General features: G+C 39.9%; 1 protein-coding gene across 2 annotated transcripts in view; it reads left to right on the top strand.

The window, feature by feature from the left end:
- The window catches only part of LHFPL3 (LHFPL tetraspan subfamily member 3), a 537058-nt gene that overhangs the window by 355752 nt on the left and 157901 nt on the right, over positions 1-23405 (top strand). For both annotated transcript variants that reach the window (XM_073810187.1, XM_073810188.1), the window contains exon 2: positions 7414-7650. In XM_073810187.1, coding sequence (XP_073666288.1) covers positions 7414-7650 — 237 coding nt within the window. The remainder of the gene's footprint in view (positions 1-7413; positions 7651-23405) is intronic.

The raw sequence follows: 23405 nt of genomic DNA, 5'->3' as shown, positions 1-23405 counted from the left end.
CATCCTTATTGTTGATAAGTAAAGGGTAATAGTGTATGTGGTGTTAAAAGCATAGATTCCAAAGCTAGACTACCTGAATTCAGATCCTGTTTCACCACTTGTGGGCTTTGCATGACCTTGAGCAAGCTATTTGAAGATTCTGTGCTTCAGCTTCCTTTTTTCCTATACATAAAAAAGAAAATAATGTTGGGGTTGGTGGAGAAACAGTGAATGACAACCCTCTGTTCCCCCTCTGCAGTGGACTGAATGTTTATGTCTCCCCAAGATTCACAGGTTAAAACCCTAATCCCAGTATGATAGTATTAGCAGCTGGGGCCTTTGGGAGGTGATTAGGTTCTGAGGGCGGAGCCCCCGTGAATGGGATTCATGACCTCATAAGAAGAGGCCGCAGGGCTAGCTAGCTGTCTTTCCGCCATGTGAGGGAGGATACAACGAGAAGTCAGCCATCTGCAGTTCAGAAGAGGGTGCTCACCAAACCCACCATACTGGTGCTCTCATCTCAGACTTCTAGCCTCCAGAACTGTGGGACCCTCCCAAGCTCTGAACCAACTAAGATAGAGAAGAGCTGGCAGATGGAGACCAAATATACCCTTTAGGATGAGAAGGCTTAGGTTGAAGAAATGACTCTGGGTCTCTCAGCCAAAAGGACTTCCTAATCTGCACCCCCAGAATCAAACATACTTGTCTTCCTACTTCTGGGCATCACTGGAAAGTCAAGCCCACCCTGTGTAAAATGTACAGCACAGAAGAGTGGAGTATATTCTTCATGTGGGCAAACTGCTCCTAAGGTAAGGAGAGGAAGGGGCTGGGCTGGTATGCACAATACCTCTCCTCCACATATTCCTCAGGGGACTCACGCCGTCTCAGTGGGAAGGAAGAAAGAATGGGATGGGGAGTGAAGGGTATTTCAGGAAAAATCCCTGTTTCTAGAAACTAGAGAAGCCGGGAAGTAGTGCTCTCATGTTTGTCTTTGAGAATTAAATGAGATGATGTATGTGCAGTGTGCCCCACTCATGGTGAGCGTTTAATAAATGTTAGCTATTTATTATGGTGTGTACTGTTACTAACTATGTCATATCAAGATTTCATGGCGTCTGACTGGATCCAAGATAGATATCAAAAGCCATCTACTAGCATTCTAGAGATCAGAACTATATTGTATTTTTAAGTTCTACATTCTGATTTGTAATTATATTTGGCTAGTAACCCTCAAAATTTGGGCACGTTAGCAAGGTACATTGTACTTAGTTAAATGTTTTTCCTCATATTCCGGAAAAGCTTTTTCTCCACTACGTAGCTCTTAAGTACAGGTGTGGGTGGGCTCCTGATTCTCCCCTTTCTATTAAACCCGATGGTGTGGGTTTCACACCAGCTGATCGAGCACAAGGTACACGTGGATGCATGGCGCCCTTTACTAGGGCAATTAGGGCTGAGCGTCTGTGCAGAGAAGCTTCTCTCATCCCACACAACTTTCTAATTCTCCTCTTTTGAGAGCCCGTTGTTTATTTAAATGTTCTCTTTCTCCTCTTTCTAAGGGATGTTGTATCTTTTGTGTTATGACCCCAAGTTAAATGCTCATAAAATTATACTGGGTTTAAAACCAAAACTGATCAGGAGACAATTTGTTTTCTCCACTGGACTCTAAACCACAGTACTTTGTCCTGGATTGTCTAGCAACTCAGTTCTCCAGAGGTAAACAGGTATAAATACAGTACCTTTTCCAGACGTATGAATACTAGGGTTCAGTTTTGTTGGCCGTGTGCTAATGAAGAAACTGTAGGAATGCTTCGTGTCTCTCCTTTACCAGGTGTTTAGAGTAAAAATCCTCCTGTGAAAGTTCCCCCTCCATAGCCTGGCAGCTCTGCTGGCATCAATTTCTTCAATTACTATATGCCTGAATAATTGATAAAGTGAACTCAGGTTCATTGTTTTCACCACGTTCCCTCTGAGTGCTTCAGCAACGTGAGGCAGTTTATAATGCTTTTTGTGCAACAGTGCATAGACTTTTAAAAGAATGAATTTAGACCTTCCCTTCCTGTCCAAAAAATAAGCCGTTCTCAGGTTTGCAATGTTGAAAGTCCTGATTAGGATAGTTGGTTCAGCAATATCAGCAGGCCCAAGTGACCCAAATCATAGACCCCCCCCCCCCCCCCGCCATTGCTTTTTTCCTCTTGCTTCATTTCCCTTTGGAGAAAGACCCAATTAAAAACAGTTGTGGATTTTTCTGAGGCTGTTTCTTTCACAGAGGTTATATTCAGCTCTTTGGCAAAGAAAAATGCCAGGGCAATTAGTGGCTCTAGGGAACCACTAGCTGTTTGTGTACTATTTCAGAAGAACCCATTGTGGGCAGCCTCTACATAGAGGTTCCTTTTAGAATGTGAATGCTTCCTAGCCATTTGGAATATGCTTAAAATTGAAATCAACAGTGCTGCCCTCACAAAGGTGCCTTGATTGTATATTCTAGATTAGAAGATGTCATGGCAGCGTTCCGTAAGGACATAGGTTTCTTTTCATCATTATTCTCTGCTCACTTCCAGCTTGTGAGCTCTTGTTTCTCTTTAATATTCAAGAATGTTCTCTGATATACTTCTGGAAAAACTACTGCTTAAATGAAGGAATATATAACTGCGAGTAACTTAGTCATTTTCTAGGTGACATTCTAATAAGGAACCGTTTTTGGATAATAGCCCAGTTGGAACTAATTCTCCACTATCCCTCCCAGTCAGGAAATAGCATGTCCAAGTTAATCAGATGTTCTGGTGCCTTGTATACGCTAATGTTTAGTATAGTGGTGGTGCTGCGTCTTACAGGATGATCAATTTGTAAAGAATTAGAAATAACTATAAAGCCAACAGGAATATTATTTCATCCTTTGTTGACTGAGGCATTAGCCTAGCATCTTGCAGGTACTTCTTAGTCAGGATTACAAACAGCTGTTAGTTTCTAGCGGCCCTACAAATCGTGCAGGTTAGTGAGGTTCTGGTTAATAGGATGCCAGAAAACAGAATTTATAATAGCACTCAAGCATTAATGCAGAATGTAATAACCATACCTTTCCTGAGAAACCAACAGAGCCTAAACTATCTTAATGGTTTAAATTAATCTTTAATACACTATAACTTTGGGGAGGGGGCTTTGCCTTTCAAAAATAAAACAGCCAAGTTGGGGAAGTTCGGATAGGGTGAGAAGAAAATGTATATTTGATAATACATTGTCAGAAAATAAAATTTGTTATGCAGTGGCCATCTAGAAGCACAGCTTTCAAAAAGATAGGATATATTTATTTAAAAATTGGATTTTAATCACAGACTTCACTTAACAAAGTTTTGAAAGCTTTTAAATGCAATTGAGTTTCATTTTCTATTATCCTACTACAGAACCATTCAGATTTTCAAAACAGATGAATTTTTTTAAAAGATCAGATCTTTCACCTTAAGAGACAGCCAACAAGAAGGGGGTGGAGAATGCAGTACAAATTCCAGTGCCTTCTGGCCTGAAGGACACCTGGAGTCCACCTGTGAGTGGGGGACCTAAACCTTTTTCCCTGGGAGGCCAAAACCCGACCTTGTTATCAGCCCAGGTTTTATCTTAAGATTCCTCTGGGGCTTCCCTGGTGGCTCAGTGGTTGAGAGTCTGCCTGCCGATGCAGGGGACACGGGTTCGTGCCCCGGTCCGGGAAGATCCCACATGCCACGGAGCGGCTGGGCCCGTGAGCCATGGCCGCTGAGCCTGTGGGTCCGGAGCCTGTGCTCCGCAACGGGAGAGGCCACAACAGTGAAAGGCCCACGTACCGCAAAAGAAAAAAAAAAAAGATTCCTCTGAACAGCCAACTCCCTTAGACCATATTGAAAATAAAAATTGCACTTCAAAAATTCTATTTTTGTTACTTTCAGCAAAAATACCCATTGCGTAAAATGAAGCACAATGGGGTATATTATATCCTCTATCTTCCCAGATTCTTCACTTAAAATTTGATTAAGGAAATCATATACTTTGAAGATAGGGAATAATGAATTGCCATTCATAGTCTCCTGTGGTTTTAGCTTCAGAGTGTGAATTCTGCCTCTGCTTTTTTTATTCCAGTATGTAATTCAGAGTTTCCAGAAATGAAAATTTTTAAGATAGTCTACCCTCAGTGCATAAAGACTTTGAGAAAAGATGTCTTTGTTGATGTCAGCATTCCACAAACATCCTATTCCAGTGGAATTGTCCTATGATGTCCAATAACCTGTCTGAACTTGAGTCACTTGGTGATGTCTATTAAGTTTAGCTAAAACTATGTTACCATGCTCCAAATGATTCCCATTCATTAAAAAAAAAAATTGATTTTCCTTTTTAAGTAATATTGTCATAAATAAAAATTATGTTAAAAAGCATTTAGAATATTTTAGAAGATATTCCATGTAACATAGCTTCCTTAGAGGTGATTTTTCTGAAATACGGTTTAGATTTAAAAATCTGGGTCTTCCCAAATAAAATGAATTTTCACTCATGGAAACCACATGTTTTTTAAAATACAAAGATGATTACTACTAGAAATGCCTTGGAGAGCATGTTGGTACTGAATGCTAGAAACTACAGAAGGAATGGGAATTTGAAGTATTTTCAAATCATCAGCTCCACTTTTTCTAATCTCCCAAGTACTTGTAATCTGTCGTCAAGTTATAAAACAATTGCCTCTGTTAAATGTTATCGAAGTATGAATCCATATTTAACTAGATTGGTGACCTTTGCTAGTTGTGATGTTGACTTCTGTAAACTATATTTTAGAGTATACTGTCTAGGTGCTATAATTTGTCTTTTTGTTTCATTCAGTTTCTGATTCAAAAGTATTTTATTGCCAACTATCTACAAGGCACTCTTTTAGGTGCTATAAATATGATGATTTAACTTAATATGACTTAACTTAGCTTAATATGATGATTCTTTCCTCAGAAAGCTTATAGTCTATAATTGAGATAATGCTTATAAATAAATAACTGTAACACACGTAAAACAACAACAATAAGAACTTTAAGATCAATGCAGTCAACAGCTATGTGAGTTCAGAGAAGGGCAATAATGTAGTTCAAGGAGAATTTGAGATGGCTCACTCTGTGGAGAATGTTGCTTTTGACTGAACGTTAAATGTTAAGAGTAGAGTATTGGGCTTCCCTGGTGGCGCAGTGGTTGAGAGTTCGCCTGCCGATGCAGGGGACACGGGTTTGTGCCCCGGTCCGGGAAGATCCCACATGCCGCGGAGCGGCTGGGCCCGTGAGCCATGGCCGCTGAGCCTGCGCGTCTGGAGCCTGTGCTCCGCAACGGGAGAGGCCACAACGGTGAGAGGCCCGCGTACCGCAAAAAAAAAAAAAAAAAAGAGTAGAGTATTTAGGGACAGTAGTGGCAAATTCTCCAGGCAAAAGAGAAAACAGAGATCCAAAAACTTGGTGCATGGACAGGGGATCATGTGTATTTCAACCCACATGAAGTGGAGAGTATAAAGGGGAAGAGGACTGGAAACTAAGTAGGGGCTGGACCGTGGATCCTTGAATACCTAGCTGAGTGTCTGAGTGTTCTTCAGTACCAGTGGGAACCAGCAAGACATCTTGAGCGTGAGCAGTAATGTGTGATGTGAAATACAGTGAGGATGAACAGAAGGCAGAGGGAAGTTAGGGTTCCTTTTGAGAGATAATGAAGGCTTAAAGTAGGAGTGCCTATGCGGAGATATTGCACAGGTAGGTAAGAGAAGCATGGCAACATTTGTGATGTGGGGCAAAGAAAAGAGAGGACTTAAGTGTGACCCAAAGTTTTGAACTATCATCCTGTAAAATAACAAGGAATCCTAAATCAGAGTTCTCCCAGGCAGTCTTCCTTCCTGTCACCCCTCTTGGTATCTGTCTCCTCCAGACCTGTCTTGTAGAGCTGTGCTCCTGTTAAAAAGTAAGATAGTAGTTGTCTACTTCTGGCTTGTTCAGTGAGTTGCAGTGAGGTAAGAGTTGTGTGGGACTTGCTCCTGCCAGCTTCAGGGATTGTTTGCCTCCGACAGTCACAGAACTCTAACTGGGTTGTGCCATGCAAGTCTTCTTTAGTTACATGCCCTGGAAACAATGACCTGCTGGGATGCATAGCCCCTGCCTGCCTCACAGCATCAACACGATCTCTTTCTCCACCCCCATCACTAATCTCCTGGTAGTTTCTGAAATACACCAAGCCTCTTTCCCACATCGGGGCCTTTGCCCATGCTCTTGCCTGAGACATCTTTCCCATCTGTTTCACATGTCTAGTGCTTTGCCTGTTTTTGGCCTTAGCTTAAATGTCATCCCCTCAAGAGGCCTTACGTGATCATTTTCTCTAAAGAAGGTCCCACCCGCTATTCTCTGAGCCCTTTGTTTCTTTCTTGCCTATTACTTATTACAACTTAGAATTATTTTATTTGCATGCTTACTCATTTTTTGCCTCCTTTCCTGACAGAACGTAAAGTCTATGATAACATAAACCATGTCTCTTTTCTTGACAGAACGTAAAGTCTATGATAACATAAACCATGTCTCTTTCCTTGATGGCACCAAGAACTGTGTCTGGTACTCCTTAGGAGACACTCGATAAGCAGTTGTTGAATTAATGTGTGAACTACCTGTTCAGAATGCTCTGTGCAACCTAACACTGTCATCATTTACCCTCAAATAATTGGATTAAATGTAAAGAGAGTAGCAACAAAAGCCTTCAAATTAACAGATTCTTATTGAAAAGTATTCGTATGATTCACATGGTGATATTTGGGAAATAGAACATAAGTATTCTCCTTAAATTCCTGAATTTCCATAAAAGCTCTGTGGTGCCACACTGCATTACCATGATTTTCGGCCTTTTAAAAAATGAAATAGAACGGAGAATAGACTAGAAAATATCAGAGTGCATTGCATGTGGTAAGTGTAGTTTCAAGAAACTTTTTAGTGTGTATGTTGGAGGTCACAATATGAAACTATTTTTTACTGTGACTCCAAGTCAATATATGCTCTGGTATTTTCCATGTTATCCTAATCCCCAACCTGGCTGCTGTTATAGCTCTTCAGAGCCATCATTGAATTGTCATTCTGCAGTGTTAGGATTGCCTGTGGCCTATTTGCAGTGGAAGCCTTCTCACAAATGCACTCAAATTCAATTTTTTTTTTAGTATTTTCTTATTGATCAACATACCTTAACCTCTCTTACAATGCTCAGTCCCACTCAAAAGAGTGTTCCCAGAGCCCCTTTCACTGCAGAGTGCTGGGCTGCTATTAAGTTAACCAGGAAAAAATCACTCAGGGTTGGACAGCAGTAAGATTTGCTGGTTTTGACATCAAGAATTTGGACAATGATTTGACACATAGTAGCTATATTTGCTAAAATGGAATTTATGTAACTCCTTTTCTCTTTTTTTCCTCTCTCTCTAAGCTGCCTGCCTTGTGCTTGGCTGTATGATTTTCCCTGATGGCTGGGATTCAGATGAAGTAAAACGGATGTGTGGAGAAAAGACAGACAAGTACACTCTTGGGGCTTGTTCAGTCCGCTGGGCTTACATCCTGGCTATCATTGGGATTTTGGATGCCCTCATCCTCTCGTTTCTGGCATTCGTGCTTGGTAACCGACAAGACAGCTTGATGGCAGAGGAACTGAAGGCAGAAAACAAAGGTAAGATTGCTTTGGGGAACTCTTACCTGGACACCTCAAACACAAAAAATGACACTCTGCATTCTTTCCCGTCTGGGAGCAGTGCATCCCCTCTGGGTCTAATTTGCTGCATTTAAAAAAATTGGAGTATAGTTGATTTACAGTGTTGTGTTAATTTCTGCTGTACAGCAAAGTGATTCAGTTATACATATATCTGCATTCTTTTTCATATTGTTTTCCGTTATGGTTTATTGCGGGATGTTGAATATAGTTCCCTGTGCTATACAGTAGGACCTTGTTTGCCAAGGGGGAGGAGGGTTGGGGAAGATGGATTGGGAGTTTGGGACTAGCAGATACTGCATCTTTTAATGGTGTCTAGTTCACAGACTTTTCCCAGACTCAAGACATTTACACAATTAAAATAGTGTATTTTTATGTTTACCTTTCTGAGGCTTTCTGAGTCCATGGCTATGAAACAACAACTTTTTTGGGGGGGTGGGTGTGGGGAGGCGCTACTTGGCCAAACAGCAAGTGCTTTCTCGCCACGTATTCAGCTATTTTCCAGGTTGAAATAAATGCCTGGGGAGTCTTTGAGAATCATCTATAAGCGTCTTTGTTAAACTGCTCACCATCAATATACTTGAATTCAGACTCAACCTCTCAGAAAGAGGTAGAGATACTGGCCACAAATAGTTACAGTTAGATATTTCAGTGTTTACCTAATTAGCTGAATTTTAAAATGTGTTATCTGGGTAATCAAAAGTCTTCAAATTTCTCTTCAAAAAGAAAATGCCTTCTGTAACACACACACAAACTAGGATAGAAAATAGGACATTGACTAGTGAATGATACATGAATATTCTAGTGTGCCAGTAAGAGCTAGCAAGTCGTTATTCAAGATAAATCTTTTAATTTTCTTTCCACATTTCTAAAACAATTTCTTGGGATAGAATTTTACTGTCTCTGTTTTGTTAAAGCCTTAGGTTCATTAAATTGTTTTGTCTTTATGTTATCTTTAATACTTTGGACTTGTATCAGCACCTTCAACTAAGTGGCTCCTTCTTCTAGCTTTTATTCCTAATTAAGAACTAAATCCATCTTTGAATTATGAAATTTAGTTTATTTCAAGTAGTGTTTACTTGAAAAACTTCGCTGCCTCAACATGCCTCAAATATAAGCATACATTAGTATCTACGTGAATGTCACATGTAACGATAGTGTAGCAAGCTTTATACTTAGAGCATCACAATTTATGCTCATAAGCCATGAACTATAAAGAGATGAATAGAGAAGTCCGGGAGAGGAGCAGTCACCCGCGAGCCCTTTATTCCTCTGATTTATAGACAGAATACATATTAATTTACTTGGGTCTATCAAAAATATTCTAAACACAAAAATAATCCTTTCATAGGGGAATAGTGCTGAACTTCCTAAAAACATGACTACCTCCCTCTGAGTTGCCTTTTCTAGATGCTGATTACACTTATAAAGCATGTTGCAGGTTTAAAGTGCTTTCACATGCACTCATTAATTTGGTGCCCTTGGCTATTGTCTTTGTGTCTTGTTGGATGTACACAGACGGGTCTCTGTCCTGTTAACTTCACTTCACATTTAATAGTAGAGATGTCTCAATATTAGAATAAATTACCTTTCCCTAGAGAATGAATTAAAGAAAACTGCTTTGTTCTGCAAATGCTTGATTCTCACCACCACCCAGAATTCTATTTATTCACTGTACAATTCAAAGTTATATTGAGAACCTTTAACTTTCCAGATATCCTTTGACCACATAAAAGAAGAAGAAAATTCAGAAGAAAAAAATAACAAAGCCAGGAATGTTTTCACTTGGCCACTGAGAATTCTAACTCACAATCACACATACAACTGAGAATTCTCCTGAATTCATACTTCAGGACGGAACAGGCAGGATTATAGAATAATAATCAACAGTTTCCAAGATGGGTCTTTTCTACCAGCTGATTCAGTTAAATGTGGATGTCTGATCCCTTCTGTCTAGGTCTTTATTAAAGAAAGCATCATTTTCTACTCAATGATATATTGGAAACACCTTGTAAAAGCATTAATGAGAAAGAAGATTAAAATAGGCCAATATAAGGTTTAGGGACTATCTGTGAATAATTTTTCTGTGTTCATCATCTTCTCCATTTGAACGTATCATATTTGGATGTATTCTAGAGTTTTTTCCATCTGGTTCTGAAGGACTAAAATCAGTAGCAGTTCATCTGTATCAAATCAGATAGATCTAATAAAGCAGCAGAGAACACCAAGCCATATTGATGAAACATTTCAATTCTACCACATTTTTATTTCACAATTGAAATTGCTTTTCCTGGAACTCTGAGAATGTATCAACAGTTCTATTACCCAGGCACTTCTGATCCGTAAACAATAGGGTGTTGTAAAAATCAGAGCAAGGTTTTCTAAGCCTTGTATAAAATGTAATCAAACCTGCATGTTTCTGAGAAACGGTAGGAGATTTACAGTTGTAGAGAGTAGCCGTTATTGTTTGTTATTATTTAAACACTTGTTCATTGTTAAAACTTGCAAAAACTTAGGTTGTTTGAGGGAAAACCAATCAGTGGTTTGTTTGTATGTTTGTGTATGAACATAGTTTCACTAACCAGTAGTTTAATGGCTTTGAAGTGCATGCAGTAACCAAAACTAAATACATCATTGTTACCTTCTCTCAGATTTCACTTCCCTGAGGATCTGTAAGAATAAGTTGTAATTGTGAAATTGGTTTTATATAGGTACTTTGCATGGCTACGTTAATATAAATTTTCCCTTATTGAAACATTGTTTTTCACTATCAATTTTTTTTTTTTTACTGATAAAACTAACGTGATGTCCTGTGATAGCTAAGGCCTCCTTTGGGTTCCAGGGCAATGCAATGAAACAAGAGGCAAATCTAGCTCATGGAATTTTGGAAGATGTTATAAACTACGTGATGCCTTCTGGTATCATGGAAGCAGATAATACCATAACTCAAGCTTTGACTCAGAAGAGGAAATAGGTTATGATATAGGTTATATCACCACCCACACTGTAGTATCTTTTACAGTCTTCCAGTTTTATGGCCTGTCAATCATCCTAACAACCTACATCTTATAACAAGTAGCAGGACCATTATAGAAAGAATAAACCTGCAAATGTGGCATATGCCCCCAGTTCGAAGAAGTTTGTCCTGAAAGGTCTCATTATCGTTTCTTCTTAATGTGGCTTTTGTAATCTAATAATACAATTGTGCTGTATATCTAGAAAAGCCACCAAATGAGTTCAGTACAATAAGACATTGCTTAGATCCATAAGTCTTTCCCAGCAACCACCCCAATGGTCAAAACAAGAATCACTGTTACAGCCTATATCAGAGAAGGGAAGGGAATGCAGCTCTAATTGTTGCCTTTACTCCACTTACAGAGTCTTAGGGTGAAAGGTGCTCCATAGGATGCTCCAGAGCCATAAATTAACTGTCACAAAGGTGCTATTCAAAGGGAAAACAGGGAGATCCACAGATGAACATCTCCACCTCTGTCTCTTAAGATAAATGTCCAGTGAACTCACCTCGATCCCCTTTTCATGTTCCCATACCACACCTCCCACAGCATTTCATAAGGTCCTCCTTTTCCAAGAGTGTAAATATAATTTGAAAGAGGTCTAAGCTGAAATTTATCATAAATTGTGAAATGGCAAAATCTGAATAAAGGAGTTTTAACATTGTTTCACCAAACTGAAAGCAACAACTTTGATGATGCAAGTGTTGTCTTAGGGCAGACTTCTGTAAGAGAGAAAGTTAATCATCTATGGCGCTCTAACAAACAAAAAAACAAATAAAAAACAGCCCCACTGAAAAACAAAGAGGAGTGAAAACTCTAAATATCCAACTGACTTTATACAGGAGTCGGCATATGCGAGAAAACTCAACTGCATCCCCTGCATGTTGAGGGGAGCCAGCCCTGCAGGCTGTGTGCTGTCCCTGGATCTGGGGCTAGTAGCAGACAGGCAGGTGTTCATTCTTGTTTTGGGCGTTGGGCAGCATGATTTCTAAATGAGCCAACAACCGTCGGCATTTAACCTTGATATGCTGCTTAAGTGCATATTTTAACACACTGAACTGTGAAGTCAATTTCATTATGTAAAATTAAAGTTTCATCCAGATAAAAAGGATTTGAAATGAAAGCTTCATTTTCAGTTTCTTTCATTAATTGTGAAAGGATAAATAATTACATTTTCAAGAGCTCCTATGCCACAAATATCTCTTTCCTTGTCAGACACCATTCATAAAGAGGTCTATTTCTGCGTTTATGTGTATGGTCTTTGGAATTGCTTATCAGATAATTGGGGCCTCTCCTGAGCAGATTTAAAGTCACTTTGTCTTCTAGCACTTTAACTTCAAATGAGAAAACATGATTATCCATCAAGAGGTGACTCCAGCTGCCTCTTATTTATTAAGTGGTTTAAGCTCTTTAATGCTGTAATAGGGGGAGTTAGAATAAATTCATTTTACTTAAATAACTAATTGAGAAATGCTTCAAGATTTTGAGTTAAGGTACCATGCTGTGCCACGGCCTCATTGAGGGCGGTAGTGTGGTCTGTGGAAAGAGTGTGCATTGCCCAGAGCTGGTGTGATGTGACCCGAGGAGCCTTGCATTCGTATCTTAATAGTCCCGGAATTCAGCTTCCTCCTCTGTAAAATGCAGACTTACCTAAATGGCATCTGAGGTTTCTTCCAGCTGTAAAATATTCCAATTCAAGGGACACCTTCAGAGGCGTCCTTTAAGGATGCTCTGAGAGTCGTAATAGCTTCTACCCTCAGAGCAATGAATACACTAAAGGCTCTTTTAGGGACTTGTTAGCACTGCAGGGGTGACTAGGAGAAGGGAAAGATAAAGGTCAAGGGGAGGGAGGTCCAGGATGCCTAGGCGTTTCTCCCTCAGCCGTGTACCTCCCCACTGAACCTGCTGTCACAGCCCCACTCGTGCACACCACCAAGAGGAGAATGAGTCAGATTTAGAAACTCTGTCCCATGCAGAGGAGGCTCCTCGCTCCACTAGATTCCCATACTGTGTGATGTGCATGTGGACACCTGGACAGTGAACAAGGCCCCAGATCACAGACACAAACTTTTTTTCTGGTCTCAACTCTGGCCCTGATTAGTCATGTGACTTTGAACAAGTCTCTTAACATCTCAGAGCCTCAGCTTCACTTTCTTTAAAATGGGAATGATAATACCCAGCTCTGCCTCCTCTGTAGGGTTGGGAGAATCCGCCAAAAGCATAGATGTAGAAGCAATTTATAATCAGTGATATTGATATAGGCTTTACTTATTGCTAATCATTTCCCCCATATGACATTTTAATTGATCTTTGGAATAATCCTGTGAAGTAGTTACCATCATCCTAGTTTTACACGTCAAAAACCGAGGCCCATAAAAGTTAAGTATTTTGTGTAAATTTTCACAGCTAGGAAGGAATGGATCCAGGACTCAAACACAAATCATTTTACTTGAAATTTCGAGTTCTTTTTGTTGTGTAATAACACAACATGACGTAATCAATTCTTTATGGATGCTGATTCTATTGCTTTCCACTTGAGTAGTCAGCCCTGTGCAAGTAAGAGTATAGTCTTATTTTCGTTTGGTAGCTTTTAGATAATATTATTCAATCAAAAGTTTAATACACTTGAGAATGGGGGAAAGCCTTGATTTAAAACTCATCCTCTTACTTGACTCTGTAACTTTATAAAAAACCTGGTGAGGTAAGATCAGGAAGCGTAGGAAAGAAAGTACCTTCAAGTGCTTTGAATTAAAGCTTTAATAAGGCCATAGTGAATTGTCTGTTTCCCACTGGGATTTGAACAAAGCCCCCTTGGTCATCAAAGCATCTCAGAGTGTACCTCTAAAAAATGGCATACATCTTGACACTTTTTCAGAAGGGCTCACGTCAGTCTCAGTTGGAGCAGACCTTAGTGCTCATAGAGTTGTTTTATATACTTGGAGCTTCTAATTCCTCTCCTCTCACTCTTTTATGAGCTCACTCCATTCAAGTTCTCACCCCCAGCACTTCACAGACACTGTCTTATGAAGGTCACCCCCAGTCTCCTAATTGTTAAATTTCATAGTCGATTATCAATCCTTGTATTGACTTATCAGCAACCTTTCACAACTGACTGCTGGCACTATCTGAAGGTCTGTCTTTAGCTGGCTTCCAGTAGCTGACCTTGCCTAGATTTCCTCTTGCCTCTGTGGGGCTCTGGGCTCAAGTCTCCTTTGCTGATTCCTCACTATCTATCTCTCCACTGTATCTATGTTCATATCCCAGCTTATCTCATCTCTGCCATGACTTTATTTATTTATTTTTAACATCTTTATTGGAGTATAATTGCTTTACAATGGTGTGCTAGTTTCCGCTTTACAACAAAGTGAATCAGTCACACATACACATATGTTCCCATATCTCCTCCCTATCCCACCTCTCTAGGCGGTCACAAAGCACCGAGCTGATCTCCCTGTGCTATGCGGCTGCTTCCCACTAGCTATCTATTTTACGTTTGGTAGTGTATATATGTCATGCCACTCTCTCACTTTTTCACAGCTTACCCTTCCCCTTCCCCACATCCTCAAGTCCACTCTCTAGTAGGTCTGTGTCCTTATTCCCGTGACTTTAAATGACTGCTGTACCCTAATGACTCCCAAATTTAATCCACCTCCCACCTCTCCAATGAACTCTGGTCTCATATACCCAACTGCCTACTTGACACCCTTTTTTAATATGTAAATTAGCTTCTCAAACTTAAGAAACTTTCCCAAACTGAGCTCCTTATCTTTCCCACAAAGCCTCCTTCCCCCACGGTCTTCCCCATCTCAGTTCGTGACGTCTGTTATTTCTGGTATTCTTATCTACATATTTACACTTCTAGGCCACAAATATACCTCTGAAAATTTTTTCTCCCCCATAAATATTCTCCAGTAGTTTAGTTGCTTCCTGTTTATCTAGTTAGTTTCCTAACAATGAACCCCTCTAGCTTTCCTCTTATTCATGCTGGAGTCTCTGGTGTTTTTCCACATGCTCTACCTGGAGAAGCACAGGTACCAAATGAAACATTAGTGTTCTTGACTTTCATCCTAGTTAAATCTCCTTGGGGCTTAGTGTCCCTACTCAGACTTGTTTTTTTAGTGTACATGAAACTTTTTTGGCAAGTGATGTTTACATTCTTGCTGCATGTTCACTGATTCCATTGTGAGGTTGAAGAACACACTGAAAATGTAACCTGTCACTTCACTTGCCCGTGGCAAAGGAGAAACAGCTGTTTTTTTTTTGGGGGGGGTGGGTCCTGATTTTTTTATTGAAATATAGTTGCTGTACAATATTATATAAAGATATACAATACAGTGATTCACAAGTTTTAAAGGTTATATTCCATTTATAGTTATTATAAAATATTGGCTATATTCTCCGTGTTGTACAGTATATCCTTGTAGCCTATTTTATGCTTAACAGTTTGTACCTTCCAGTCCCCCAGTCTTACATTTCCCCTCCCCCCTCCCTCTCTCTGATGGTAACCACTAGTTCTCTACATATGTGTCTGCTTTTTTGTTATTTTCACTAGTTTGTTGTATTTTTAGATTCTGCATATAAGTGATATCATACAGTATTTGTCTTTCTCTGTCTGACATTTCTCTGACTTATTATTATTAGCATAATGCCCTTCAAGTCCATCCATGTTGCTGCAAATGGCAAAATTTCGTTCTTTTTTATCGTTGAATAGTATTCCGTTGTGTGTGTGTGTGTGTGTGTGAGTGTGTGTGTATCGCATCTTCTGTTTTTAACGTCTAGTAGGGGAGGTAAGGACACAGTGCCAAGCGGATACTGCTGAGATAAATAAATGTTGAGATTACTTGCAGAAATAGGTGTTCTATTAGTGCTTTACAAAATATGACCACCCCCCAAAAAAACCCCGCAAATTACATTTTTTACTCTAAGTTTCTTGAGAGCAAGGACTATGTCTTATTTATCTGTTATATCCAGTATTATAGTTCTCAGCACATAGTAAATGCTTAATAAATTTAAGCACTTGTTATTGTTACTTTTATTGAATCAATTCCATGAAAGAATCGTGTAAGTAAATGTCCCAGTTAACATGTTCCCTGCACACGAAGCAGTTTGTCTCTTACTTCATGGATTGCAAAGGAAATAAATTTGCCTGCATGTTACACATAGATACATATTTTTAAAGAATCAGAGAACGGCATGTTGGAACAATATACTGTAACTCTGCCACTCAGCAAATCAGTGTACCTCTTTAGGCCTTATTTCAACAGGCACAAAAATGTACTCTGTGCTTGCTGTGTGCCAAGCAATGGGCAAAACCACAGCAGTCAGCTCATCAAACATTTCCTCCACACCTCGTGTGTGCCAAGCCTCGTGGTAAACACTGAGAGTTCCAGAATGAGTGGGGCAAGGTTTGCCCTCAGTCTCTTTGGGGAGAACATGTAGTGTTATAGGCACTAGGTTATATTTCTGAGTTCCAATCCCGTCCTCGTAGACATGGCTTCACCAGGTCACTTTGTTGGTACCACCTCTGTGAGTGCATGCCGTCGCCGACAGCTGCCTCACTCCAGCACCAGTGAAAGATGATGCTATAATAAGCAGAGACTGCTTCCCAAGGACAATTTGACACGCAAGGTTTCATCTGCTGAGAGGCTTTAAAAAAATCAGCTTGTAGAAAAACATCAGTGAGTCTGTTAGTATTAAATAAACAAAGGAGAACACAACTGTGAAGAAATGAAAAAAATGCAATAGATATGTTGTGGACAGGGACAAGTCAGAATAGAGAGGTGGGGAGTTCTCACTTATTGCTAAAGCATTCGTTTTAGAGCAGCCTATTGAAAATCTAAACTCCAGAAACCGTTTTGGGGAAAAGTCCATTGTACCGCCAATGTTATCACCCTTGAACAATGTCTTTCCAGTCAGCCAGCCAGCTGATCCTCAGCAAGTGCTGTATTTATGCATTTCATTGACTTTTGCTTCCTGCTTTGCTGCACACGTAATCTCAGCCTCAGATTTGGTGGGGAAAAATCGGTTTGGCCTGAGTAGATATCATCTCCCTAACTTAACTTCACCACGTCACCTTTGATGATGTGTCTGGAATAACCAGGAGACGAAATGTGAATTCTGACAACTGCCACGCGATGCTGTCTGCAAGTCAGTGCGCTGTCAAGCCCACAAGAGCGAGAGTGACGATGTTGTCAAGAGATCTGAAGGGCAGAATTCAACCAGGGAGAAACGCAGCTGTGGTGTTAGTGTCAGCCACCCCAGCACATGTTCTGACAGAACCACTAGGCAGGCCGGTCGCTGGAGAGAAGCCGGACGCAGCCCCTCGCGGCAGCGGGTGAAGCTGCAGTGCTCACTGAAAGGAGGGCTCCGATCCGGAGCCCTTACAGGGGGCAGCTTCTCCAAAGAAAATCTAAAACACTGTCCCTTGTCCCAGAGAAGGTGACAAGCCCAGAAAGAAGTCACATGAGCAAATTCCATCTGCTCACCTGATAGCTTCTCACCAGGGGCTGGCCTTTTGGTGCCAATGCCAACAAACAAAATGAACCAGACGTTCTCTGACTGTCCAGACAGGAGAAGTGCAATTGTCTGGACTCTGGGAGGTTTGTTTCCAGTTCACCCATTTAAAAAAGAAAAAATAAGAAAACCCTTTCCTGACCTTGGTAAGCGGGGCTCAGAGATGCTATGTAGATCAGTACATGGTAGCAGATTACCAGATGACACTGTCTTGAAGTTTCTTTTTCAGGAAAATCCTCTAAAAGCATGGGTGACTGTTTGGTTTTTTGTTTTTTCTTTTTTTTTTTTTTTTTTAATCCAACTGAAAAGAAGTCTTAGTGGTGGGCTTAATAACTCTTCAGATGTTGGGTGAATGGCCAACTCTCTCCTCTCATCTATACTGGGGTGTGGTGGGGGACAGGGTCAAGCTAAAGAAATTTTGAAATGTAATCACAGAGTGAGGACTTGTAGAGCCAGAAATCACTTGGCTCTTTACAGTCAGCTGGGGAGCTTAAAAATAGATTCCAGTGCTTGGGCGCCACTGCAGAGATTCTAATTCAGTTGGCCTGAGGTGGATCCAGGTGTGAGAACTCCTCAGGCGGTTCTCATGTACAGCCAGGGCTGAGGACCAATGGCTTCACCCAGTGCCCTCGTTTTATAGATGAGGAAGCTAAGCAACAGAGAGGGGAAATAAAGATCATCTCATCAGTTTGAATTTTTATAATTAGAAATCAGTAGGTAACCCATGAAAATAGTCAAGTTTCATTCTGTAATAGGCTAAATAATCATCTCTGATACAGTTCAGTTGCTGTTATTTTTGGAAGCAGAGCTTTCTGCCAGCCCTGGGAAATCGATTTGTGGCAGCTGCTGTCTCTGTGAACTCGGGCAAACCTCTCTAAGCCTCGTGTGCTCATCTGTAAGGACGTTAATAGAACCTGCCTCATTTTGTGAAAATGAGATAGTGTATGTAAACTGTCACAATGTCTGACACCTATGAAAACTGTTTTTATTTTGAGAGCTTTGATTTTACTTGACAAACACATATATAGAGCTTGTTTGTATGCCATGGTTCATGCGGTGCAGAGCCCACACCCTAACCACTGCACCATGGTCTCCCTTTGTTCTTAGCAACTCTGCATCATAATGGGGACCTCATTAAGATCTAGAAATTGTTCCCTCCACATGTTTAAATATGACGTTTTTCATCTGGTAATTTTACAAATATTTTCAATACGACTGGTGAGGGTTGGTTGGTTGGAGGTTTTGTGGGAAATTTTGCTTTGTTTTTTGTAATCTTCCTGCATGTACTCATATCTCAGGATGATCAGGGGTGGGATGGGGGAGGAGGTATTCCATTATATTTGCTACTCAAAGAGCTCAAACCATATAGCCAGCTCTGTAAATTCAGTGACAGTCACCAAGGAGACCCCATGATCCCCTGATAGAAATAAGACTCACTCATTACAATGTTACCCAATTTCAACCTGGCAGAAAATTCCTTCAGTGCACTGCTGGACAGATGAGAGCCAAACTCAAGGCCTTAAAAATGTCTGTGAGAAGTGTCCTTCAGAAGTGATAGAGGGAAGGGATTCCACCCAGGTAGAAAAAGCAGTAAAGACAAGAATCCCCTGAATGTAGGGGAATACAATCACTTCAGTTCTTACATAGGGTAATAAAAGTTTAGTGCTACTAGGCTAGTATGTGCCTGTGTTTTGGTCAGAACACATCTTTATTTTCCTCACCATATACATGGCAAATAAAATCCATATGTCAAACAAACATAAGTAATAAAATCTTTATTAGAAGCTAAAATAAACTGGGAGGACTCCTCCCTCATTATTCAAAACCCATTTATCTCTGGCTCTCTCTCCTGATACACTCTAGACTGATCCCTTCCCTCGCCAGCTAATTCACACCCACCAGGTAACAAACATTATTATTATTATTATTATTATTAAAAGATACATTTCAGGTAGTAGCTATCAAACTTCTATGAGAATAATGTTTACCTGGGATGCTAATGAAAAATGAAATTATGGCTTTAGTAGTTCTAAGGAACAGCTCTAAGGAGTCTTCTTTTTTAATTAATAAACTTTTTTTTTAAAAGCAGTTTAAGGATTACAGCAAAATCAAGCAAAAAGTCTGAGTTCGCACACACCGCTTTCCCCATATACACAGCCTCCCCACCATCAACATCCCACATCAATGTGGCTCTTTTATTACAATTAATGAACCAACATTGACACATTATTATCAACCAAACTCCATAGTTTATGTTAGGGTTCACTCTTTGTGTTGTACATTCTATGGGTGTTGACACTGAAATCTATATTTTTAATAAGTACATTTAAGTAAATGTGTTGCAGTTGATTTGAGGGCAATGCTTTAAGCAACACTGCTCGGGGTCATTTATAATCAGATTAACACTACAATTATAATGTTATGATACTGAGGCCAGCAACCATGGCCAGAGCAGTATTGTTACTTTAGAGTTGCTTTTCATAAATATCCTGGCACCCCTCAGTGCATAAATAGGATCTATTCCAAAAGTTTACGTCCAGCTTGGTGTTTTGGAACTCAGATCACATACTTTTCATAGAAGCAATTGATGTCAGCAATGGTCAATTTCTTGGATTTGCCCTCCAAAGCTTGTTTCACTCATAATGTTAGAAGAATAAGGTTATTTAAGCAATTGGATTTTTTTACAAAAGGCAATAGAAATGTAAGCCCATAAAGTCAATAGACAAAAATACAAAATAAAAATCTTTGAGAACCGGAGATGGGATGGGATTTTTTTAAACAAAACTTCAAAGGCATAGACCATAAGGCAAAAAAAGATTAATTGAATTACATCAAAATACGACTTCTGTTCATGAAGGACAGCAAGAACAAAGACCAGGTGACAGATTTAGAGAAGCTATTTGGAATGTTACAAAATAGCAAGTAACTAGAATAAGCAAGGAATTCCTCGAAATTAATAAGAAAAAAAATCAAAATCAATTGCAAAATGAGCAAAGAACAGGCAATTTGTAGGAAAGGAAACAGAAAGAACTAGTATATGAAGAAATGTCCCAAATCGTTAATAGAGAAATATAAATTAGAAGAGCAATGAGTTGTAAATTTACACCTTTTAGGTTGGCAGAATTTAGACAGGATAACAGGCAGGGATCTCCCTCGGCACTGCTAGTAGTTGATATTGAGTTGTATAAATTGTTTGTATACTTTGGATATTAACCCCTTGTTTGTCGCATCATTTGCAAATATTTTCTCCCCATTTCATAGGTTGTCTTTTCATTTTGTTGATGATTTCCTTTGCTGTGCAAAAGCATTTAAGTTTGATAAGGTCCCATTTTTAAATTTTTGCTTTTATTTATTTTGCCTTGGGAGATTTATCTAAGAAAATATTGCTATGATTTATGTCAAAGAGTGTTTCACTTATGTTCTCTTCTAGGAGTTTCATGGTGTCATGTCTTAAATTTGGGTTTTTAAACCATTTTGAGTTTACTTTAATATATGGCATGAGGGAATTCTCTAATTTCATTGTTTTACATGTCACTGTCCAGCTTTCCCGGCACCACTTGTTGAAGAGACGGGTTTTTTTCTCCATTGTATATTCTTGCCTCCTTTGTCGTAGATTAATTGACCATAGGTGTGTGGGTTTATTTCTGGGCTCTGTATTCTGTTCCATTGACCTATATATCTGTTTTTGTGTCAGTACCACACTATTTTGATTACTGTAGCTTTGTAGTATAATCTGAAGTCTGGAAGGGTTATACCTCCAGCTTTGTTCTTTTTTCTCAGGATTGCTTTGGCAGTCAACACATGGCAACATGGATGTATAAAAAACAAGATGCTTAGTGAGAAAAAGGAAACAATAATATAGGTAATAAAATACCATTTACATAAATTAAAAATAATTCATATCAAACAATGATCCACAGTGTGTAATATAAAATATATTAAAATAAAAATATATCCATTAATGGTTGCCCATAGAGAGGGGAGAAGAATGACAGTGGGAAATGGGGATAAGGGGATTCAACAAGAGGAGGCCGTGTGGTGTGGGGGTAAAGAGCCTGGGCTGTGGCATCAGGCTGATTGGATTAGACCCTCAGCTCCACCCCTTACTAGCTGTGGGTCTCAGTGTCTCTTAAGCTTCTTCAGGAGTAAAATGTAGATCACATTATCTATCTTACAGCATCACAATGAGGTTTAAAAGATACAGTCCAAGTAAAGCACTTAACTCGGTGCTTAATATATACAGTTGGTATTCAATAAATATTAGCATTATTGTAATATAACTTCAGCCTTATCGTGAAAATTGATTGTGGGGACATTGTTTATTAAGGGTAAGAAATTAGGGCTGGGGGAGAGAAAGGAGATGGGAGAATGGAGGCAGGAGCAGGCTGAGCGCGGTGACAATTAAGTTTTCCATCTTTCCGATAAAAATCTTGCAGTTGGTATCAGTCTTCTCTCCTTTGCCCTATTTCCTCCCCTTATTTTCTCTTCCACTTCCCCAGTTCACAGAGGATCCCACTTTTTGCCACCGGGTGCTGGGACAGAGTGATGTTAGGTGGAAAAGAAGCCTATGAAATAGAGAAGGGGAGAGCTGTCCTCTGTGATGATGACAGAGTAGGGAGGATGGAAGTTTTTCTGTGTACAAACCATCCCAACACTCAGTGGCTTAAGCAGACAATCATTTACTATTCTTTAGGAGTCTGTGGGTTACCTGGAGTTTGGAGCAACTAGACTAGACTTGTCTGGGGGTGTTTCTGCTCCACGTGTCTCTCATCCTCTTCCTGGAACTAACAGGCCAGCATGTTCTTCCCGTGGTGATGACAGAAACATGGGAAAATCAAGCTCAATAGCACAGGACACTTGGGCCTCTGCTGTGTCACATCTGCTAAAGTAAGTGGTCAAAGTAAGTTGTATGGCCATGCCTACAGGTGGGGAATTGCACCCCGCCCCTAGGAGGAAGGCACAGCAAAATAATTGGACAGAGGACAGGGAAGGGTGAAGAACTGGCCTATTCATGCAATCAACACAGGAAGCCACATTCTTCTTATGAGTGACAGGCAAGAGGGAACACAGCCTAGCTGGAAAAGCAGAAAAACTGAATGCCAGATGATGCAAAAAGTGGGCCTGAGCAAGTCTCTCTCACACACACAGAGAAATACCCACACACATGAGGGCGGAAGCCCCAGTGACTAGTGTGATATTAACTTTAATACAGTAACTAAAGATAGATGAGTCTTACTCTGGGGTCTGGGGGTAGGACATGCAGAGGGGTGGAGATCTATCCTTAAAGAAGTAGACAACTGAATAGATAGTGCTATTTGGGAATATTTTTTTAAAAATAAAGGAAAAAAAAACCTTTCTTGAATCCAGAACAAATGCAGAGATGTTAACCAAGGACTGAGATGAAATTACAAGTTTTTATAAAGTTTGTTCCTAACCTTTAAATCATGGTACCTTGCCCTGAACCTTTGATAGACTATCATAGCCTGCTGTTAATGTTCATACTAGTATCAATGGCTACAGTCTGGCATATATAAAATTTAAATACAAAATTATCAGTTTCTAATGAAATGGTTGAGTATCCACAAGTCTCTTTGAAGAAAAAAAATGAATCTTTTGTCCCAGGGTAGGGGAAAACCTGCTTAAACAGCCTGAAATGTGCATTCATATGACATTATAAATGCAACAGTTTTACCTTCAAAGAAGCATTCATTCATTCAAAAAGGCATTTTTGGTTTGAATACTAAATACAGATTCTAATGACTTTTTTTTTCATAAAATTATTTATTATTTTTGGCTGTGTTGGGTCTTCATTGCTGCACGTGAGCTTTCTCTAGTTGTGGCGAGCGGGGGCTACTCTTCGTTGCAGCGTGCAGGCTTCTCATTGCAGTGGCTTCTCTTGTTGTGGAGCATAGGCACTAGGCGCGTGGGCTTCAGTAGTTGTGGCTCCTGAGCTCTAGAGCACAAGCTCAGTAGTTGTGGCGCGTGGGCTTAGTTGCTCCGCGGCATGTGGGATCTTCCCGGACCAGGGCTCGAACCCTTGTCCCCAGCATTGGCAGGCGGATTCATAACCACTGAACCACCAGGGAAGCCCAGATTCTAATGACTTTTCACTACTGTGTGCAAAATATCCCTTTCTCTGCTGCTAAAATTAAATTTAAATATGCCTTTCGTACTTTAAAAATGTATCAA

This window comes from Tursiops truncatus, chromosome 9, assembly GCF_011762595.2.
Source record: "Tursiops truncatus isolate mTurTru1 chromosome 9, mTurTru1.mat.Y, whole genome shotgun sequence".
NCBI lineage: Eukaryota > Metazoa > Chordata > Mammalia > Artiodactyla > Delphinidae > Tursiops > Tursiops truncatus.
This window is presented reverse-complemented; position numbering and strand designations above follow the sequence as displayed.